Source organism: Leptodactylus fuscus, chromosome 8 (assembly GCF_031893055.1).
Source record: "Leptodactylus fuscus isolate aLepFus1 chromosome 8, aLepFus1.hap2, whole genome shotgun sequence".
Taxonomy (NCBI): Eukaryota; Metazoa; Chordata; class Amphibia; order Anura; family Leptodactylidae; genus Leptodactylus; species Leptodactylus fuscus.
Window position 1 is genome coordinate 20,560,099 of NC_134272.1, and position 7,521 is coordinate 20,567,619.

At 43.8% G+C, this 7,521-nt stretch overlaps 1 protein-coding gene across 1 annotated transcript; it reads right to left on the reverse strand.

Moving 5' to 3' along the window:
• Positions 1-1,494: 1,494 nt before the first annotated feature.
• Positions 1,495-7,308, reverse strand: PRSS53 (serine protease 53). The gene is made up of 13 exons (XM_075284776.1): positions 7,278-7,308; positions 6,905-7,067; positions 6,387-6,679; positions 6,142-6,308; positions 5,803-6,046; positions 5,194-5,344; positions 4,642-4,904; positions 4,377-4,537; positions 3,911-4,139; positions 3,118-3,274; positions 2,768-3,036; positions 1,996-2,138; positions 1,495-1,905 (listed from the first exon to the last, which is right to left on the reverse strand). The coding sequence occupies exons 1-13, from the start codon at positions 7,306-7,308 to the stop codon at positions 1,495-1,497; spliced, it is 2,682 nt and encodes an 893-aa protein (XP_075140877.1).
• Between the last annotated feature and the right edge of the window lie 213 nt (positions 7,309-7,521).

Genomic DNA, 7,521 nt, shown 5'->3' on the forward strand with positions numbered 1-7,521 from the left:
TTTATTTATGTATATTATGTATATTAGATATGAATGGAGACATCGTACAGTAGTAGTAATTGCATTGTCTTTGGGTACAAATTGATCTTACTAACAGTACCACATATATATAGGCATGGCCGTGAGCTGGAACCTACATCTATCCAGCATGCATGCGCACTATATGGAGCGCATATGCGTTCCATTGCTGATTAACAAGCAGGCTGGCCTCTCTCTTGGCCGCACCTCCGTTTATGCGCGAGGGATACTCCCGGTTTGGTGAAACGCATATGCGTTCCACTGCGGAACTGACGGCGTACTTTCAGGTCTATGTGGGGGAATGGAGGAAATGGACGTATGAAATAAAATATTGACGAGCCTACAGTAAAGGTACGATGTCTCCATAAGTTTGGATGATGTGACATTTATGGAGACTTTTTTTATGGATACTACATATTCTATACCGGAAGTGGGAAGGCTATACCGCTTTCCTGTCAGTTTCTATATAAACGGCTCATTGTGTTTATAACTCTGAAGGACTAAACGGACACTTGAAAAAGGGATTGTTACTGTCCCGAAACGCGTTGTGTGTTGTCTTTTGAAAGCTGAATAAAATCGATTGGAGGGTAAGCGCGGATCCATTGCTTTTTTTCATCTTGTATGCATAATCTGGATGATTGGTCTTATTTGGATTGAACTATGTCCAAAAATATACAGCTGTAGTAATGAACAGGGCAAAGGTCAAAATTTGGCCCTGTCCCTTCCTCTACGGAGAAGAGAAATGGAACCTACCTGAGCTGATGCCTCACGTTTTGGTCTATCCCACGCCATTATCTGTATAGAATAAACATCCCTATAATATAATCTACATCTATAGATCTACATTATAGAGAATACAATAGAGCAGTGCCACCTAGTGGCCATGTGACCAGGAAGCATCAGCACAACCTTACAGAGCAGTGGTGATATGTGAGCCTAGTATCTCCTAACTGTTAACCATCCTATAATAGTCCTATTGTATAATCTTATCGGATCCTACACTGATATACCAATAATACAGTCAAAATGAAATCTCTGAGTGTTGAAATGTTTCATCAAAATACCTAACTCTTGACCTGAAATTCAAGCCCCGCCCATTACCGATACTCTTGTATGTTTGATACCCAGAAGATAACCCCATTCCCACAGAGTTTTCTGGTGTTAAGTGAGTATAATTTATTTTCTAGTTAATATATTTGATTGGTCACTGAAGGGGAAATCTGTGTCGGTCACTTGAGGGGGGATAAATTACCTGGCAGGGGCGCCACTTGAATCTTATGACCAGGGCCTACTAATGTGTTAAAACGACCATGTCTAGTGCTCATCTGTGGTATAATAAGCTCATCTTTGGTTATTCTATCCTCAGTAAAGCTGCAGAAATGCAAAGTAAGTTGTAGGTATAAATCTTCTGGTGGTGACACTTCTTATATAGGCCATAGTACTCATGATGCTTATGAACCCAGTCTTTGAAGGTGTTCAGACACAAAGACCAAGGCTCAGGAGAAATAGAAGGTAATGAATAGACCTTTGCCAATGCAAAGACTTTGCACCAGAGTCCGTTGTCATTCCATCTTCGGTGGTGTTGCTTATAATGTCTGGTTTGGTGGTTGTGTGACTGCCACAAGAGACTCCATCCTCCGTGTGGAAATCAGGACAGGAACCATTGGTGGAGGTGGAATTGGCATCTGGAAAGGTCTTATTACTGTTGAAGTAGCTTAGATCCTTGATGGGAACCACTTCTTGGATCCAGGACATTTTGGACATGATCGCGGTAAAGTTTCCAGGACATGTGTTCCTCTTGGGTGGAGACCTTTGGCTAGTCATACCAAACAAGAACCAGGAACCTCCAGACTTGGGTTGGCATACAAGTGGAGCGCTGGAATCCATCTGTGGACATTGAAGTTGATGGACAATGGCCATGAGTGTTTTTCGAAACTTCTCGTTTCCGTCATCTACCTCTGTTTTTTATGTACATACCAGGCATGTGAATGTGTTGTCTCTTTTAGCAGCTGCACACAGTTGTTCTCCACTTTGTGTAGTGTTACCTTGAGCTCCACAATTCTTGATGTCCAGAATGGAGACTTCCTGATGTCTCAGAGGTGGAGAAGACGAGATGCTGTCTGGATAAGTGAAGGACATGGCTCAATAAATTACATCAAGAGTCAGATGAGAAAAGATAATAGTGATTGTCATCTGTCAGGGACAATAGGAAATATGTCCTGCTGACTGGGACTTGATCTGGGATGAACCAAAGCTAGAAATATTTCTCAACAGCCAGATTTCTTTCTGACATTTGTTGTCCACATTAACTTGTGAACCTGGCACTTAACTAGTGGTAGTCAGGGCCAGAGAGAACTTGGGCAGATGACATATTTGAGCTTGGGGACCCATCTTTTTACTTATAAAGTAAAGGATGAGGTGGACAAAGGGCCCACCATGACTTGGCCACCAAAGCTCCCACATACAATCAGATCAGACTTGGTTTGTTTAAGCCAATCAATTCCCCATCCGAGTAGCATGTAGTAAACCAGCCTCCATACCCATCATTATATTTGATGGCATTCACCAACAAAACCCTATTGTCTATGGGCAGTTCCAGACTACGGCTTAGAGTCATCAATGTTGGTTGAATGGCTGAGATTATGGCTTCATAAATGTTTCTTAGTATTCCCTACTCGAGATCCCTCCCATTGAATGGCCGATGTATATGGTGCTACCATGTGCTACAGTGTAAAGTTCAGTGTTTTACCTGAGGGGTACATTTTTCCCCAGCCGCTGACCCAACATCTAGTGGGAGGAAGTGGAGACTGGTCATGGGGGAGGCAAATGGGTAGAATGTAGTCACTGAGTGTAACTCCATAGAACATCTCCGCCAATACCAGGTCATTTTCTCCAGTCTTCATGTTGTATCCTGGGTGGGTCACCACTCTCTTGATCTTGCGAGTCACCTCTCGGGAATTGGGCCCATCCTGCAGTTGTCTAGCTAGTGATACTGTGTACTCACTGATAGAGGTATACCTGCAGAGAACAGTCACATGTGAGTACCAAGATGGCACCATATAGAAACAGCCCATCTATGACCCGCCTGTCTAGTGATACCTGGGAATACAGTGAGCAGCGATGAGGAACCAGGTCTCAGCAATCAGTACACCAGAGCAGACATGGGATCCGTATAGCTGTATACTGACCTGCCATGGCCACGTCTTCTCTGTGACGTCACTAGTAGGGCCAGGGGAAGAGACTGAGCGCCCACAAGCTGCAACACACCATGATATTGGAGAAGTAGTGATGACTTCATTTGTGGTTTAAGAGAATCACAGAATAGTGATGTCATCACTCACAGCTGAAATCTTGCCGCATCATTACATATGATTTAAAGAGAATCTGTCACCGTGGAGAAAATGCAAAATAAAATACATACTTTGACTCTCGCTATGCCCCCGATCAGTTTGGTGTTGATCTTTTTAAAATCCATCCACCCATTCAAAAAATATAGATGAAATATAAGCTAGCTCTGACTCTCCATCTTGGCGGCAACCTTGTGTTTTTCTCTGAGAAGATAAAAGGTTCCCGGCCCCTTGGAGAATCAGAACTAGTTCACACATAATCTTCCAATTGCCAATGGCTGAATTTAAAAGAAAACCTCAAATTGATGGGGGGCACAGCGAGAATCAAATGATGTAAAGTAGTGATGTCATCACTTCTAGATGGAGAATAGCGATCTCATCTCTTAGTTAAAGAACAATGATGTCATCGCAGTTGAAGAATAGTGATGTAATCCCCAATAGAAGGATAGAGTGATATCACCAGTCTGGACTATGCTATTTGGTCTCAGATCTGTATTATGGGATTTGGTCATGTATATACCGTAACAGGCCTAGCGGTTCTTTACCTCTTGGGCTATTGAAGGAGCACCTATCTGTATCCAGCTCTGCAGGCTGAGTGTTCAGTTGTGAGCGGAAGGAGGCATCTCGTGTCTCCCGATATATCCAAGTTTCATATTGTGTGATGTCTGTAAACACCTCAGGAAGTGAAGGGTCACAACCTCTTCCAAAGCTTCGTACACCAATTAGAAACCAGGTCTTATTCTCCTTACAGGCCAGGGGCCCCCCAAAATCAATCTGCCGAGAGAGCAAAGGAAGGTTATTACATTCATTCATTGAAAAATTTTACATGACTTAGGTCTGAGTCTCTTCAGTGTACTTCATACACTAATCACAAGGGTCAATCTCAATTTCCTCAGGTATTAGGGTTTTTGGAAAAATGGAGGCAATGGAGTCACTTGAAGTTCATTCATCCTGCCTCTAGAGGTGCTACATAGAGATCACAACATTATAGTATCTTGAAACTAAACTTACCAGACACTGGCCCCCTGTAGCCTCCTTCCTGGTGGCACATATCATACCAGGCAGTATAGAAACCCTGGGATTGTCAGAATTTGGATGACTGTAAATGCAGTTGCATTGGTTAGGACCAATCAGATCCATCTTTACTCCTCGGGAAGGCTGCATTTCGTCGTCTGAAGAATGCAACAGAAAACTGGTCAGAATTAAGATGATGGTTTTTCAGTTAATGTCTCCCTGGTCAAGATCCTTATAGAAAGACACATCAGAAGACCCTCACCTGACGGATGGCCATCATTACCACTGAACCAGCAGGAGGACGAGTAAGGAATGTTATGGGAAGACTGGGGAACGCAGATTGGTTCGGTGTAGGGTCCTAGTTGTGCTGGCATTGAAAGCTGAACTAGGGCCACATTATTCCCTTGTTCTGGAGTGATGTAAGACCCATGAATACTGATCTTCTGCACAGCCATCTGCCTCATTGCTTGTGTCCCGGAGGCTATAGTGACTGACCAATCCAGTGGTGAATCTGAAGAGTCATGGCTGTATGACCAAAAGAGAGACAAGGAACCAAGAGCAAGACACAATGAAGACCCAAACAAGGACACTCCAATTCTACAGCATGATTGACGTGTAATTCCACCTTCTTGCCACCATGACTCCTGGTTAGTGGTCTTCTACTCCTTCTCTGTTTGAACCCATCCATTTCTACTTTCGTAGAACCCATACATTTCCCATCAATTCACCTCCTCTAGTTCTTTCTATACGCCTCTTTGTGCCCTTTATTACCTTTACCTCCTTCCCATGTTTCCATTATTGTAGATTTTCTCACCCAACAAAGCATTGAGCCGCCGTTATAACCCAGTTGGTTGAGATCAGAGCCCCTCCACAGGCCCTTCGATCATCTTTCCACAGGTCCACTTGCCACGGCCATGGCCCAGGGCTCACTGAGCCTGCAGTATCAACATCTGAAAATCCACAACCTTGAGAAAAATAGAGAGATGGTTTATATAGAATTTTTGTCCTTTACCAGCTGCTGGCAAGATCTAGATAATGTAGTAATGGTGTCAAAGGGGGCGATGGCAGGATGTGAGTTTCTACAGGAAGCCAGCATAATTGATAAGATTGCTCTTAATCTCATGCAGTTTTTGCAAAAATATTGGGTCACTTGTTATAAAGTAGTTCAAGGCAGTCATAACCATCTCCTCATTCCTCTCCTAAGGCCTTTGTGACCCCATCACTATATCCAGATCTACTGTATGTTCTTCAACCTTCTCGTTGCACCCCTATACTGAGAAGGTACACTCTGGTGGACTATGATGACCTTTGACAAGTTTTGACCTCTTCATTCAATGGTTTTACCGTGTTCTATCTCTATATGTACCTTGCCGGGAGTCTAGATCTTGAAGAGCCATGATGTATGTCCGGTCCTAGAGGTTACCTGAGGTCAGATTACTGAGAAGATCACTGCAGGTGTCATTATCCACATCATCGGTGACATTAATGTACTGGGGAGAGAAGGTTACAGAAGAGTCTGTCCACTCCTGGATCCAGTCTTCATAGAAGGATGCAGATGTGACGATGGTGGGATTATCCTTCAGGTGACATCCTTGTGAAAAGCTGATAACTCCACCAAGGAACCAGACCCCATCTTCAATACAGACCACAGGACCTCCAGAGTCACCCTGTGGCACAGGACATGAGATGGTTGATTTCAGAAGAGCCTCCTATCTTATCATGGTGGCCATGAATATATGAGATCACAGTCCTCTGCACTTACCAGACAAGGACCTTTCTCCCCAAAAGTGTCCACTATACACAACATGCCAGGCTTCGCAGGGTTGGACACTTCTGGCCTCATCTGAGCATTGTAGATACAGTTACATGTTTTCCACCCAATCAATGTTTGGGCAACTTTCTTCAGTGACCTTTTGCTGTCCAGGGGCACTATGGGAAAAGAAGAGGCCAACAGGGGGTAAAGACTGGGAAAAGGCTCCTTCACACTACTTAAAAAATGATACTCACCCCCCTCTGGAACATCTTCAAGGCCAGTTGCATAGCAGGTCCTACGGAAGTGGAATCGGTGGGTGCTCTCTGGGAGACAAACAGGAGAGATAAATCTTGTAAAGGATACGGGTTGGGAGAGTTCCACCAGCGCAATGTCATGTCCTTTGATGTAGGTGGTATACTGGTTATGTACCACAATTCTAGATGGTGTAACATTGACTGCTGAGCTTTCTTCAGGGATATATCCCATTTTGGTGAAGCCAAGGAACACTCTCCATAGTGTGGGGTCACTTTTATTATCTACAGCCGTACTGAATATGAAAAAGAAAATCAACATAAGTCAATGCTTGTCAATCAGGCAGTGATACTTAACCAGAATCACATTGACCAAATGCACCCACGGACGCACATGGGCTCCTCTCCCGTGTTTGGTTCATGTCACCATTTCACGAACTAAATTGAGGCACCTCATTTTGATATTTACTGTTGGACCTCCCTCTAATATTTTGGAACCTTCTCCACTTCATTTCACTTACTTGTCAAAGCAGTGAGCGGCTGTGACAAGCCACTTCTCGGAGATCAGAGTTCCACCACAATTTGGCTTCCCCTTGTAGACCATAGTCGCGTGCCATGGCCATTCCCCTGGAGCTGCATCAGTTCCACCAAAGATCCTGGCATGCAATCCTTGCTTTCCACAGGCTGCAATGCAAACAGGGACAACTGAGAAGACTCCTTAAGCGAGTTCTCCAGATCTAGAATATTGATGGTAGATGGTGGAATATTTGGTGGATGGTGGTCCAACCTCTAAGACTCTGATGAACATTACACTAAAGAGAATGCAAGACTTAAAGTAGCACCACAGTCTCATCATGATGCTGATCCAATGGGTTCGTGGAGGTTAGACCACACACTGATCAAACATATCATAAGAGTAGCCCATCAATGTTGTAGTCCCGGTATACCCCCATAACTATATACAGTATATTCTATACTTGTATATCTTACCTGCTTCCGTGCCTGGTACAGACTGGAGCACTGAGGGAAGACAAAGATTTGGGTTATCGATGGTCATATTTCTGATTTACAACTTTTTGTAAGAAAAAATTATTATCCAATGTCATCAGATCTTAGGAACCTTTGACCCCCTGCCCAC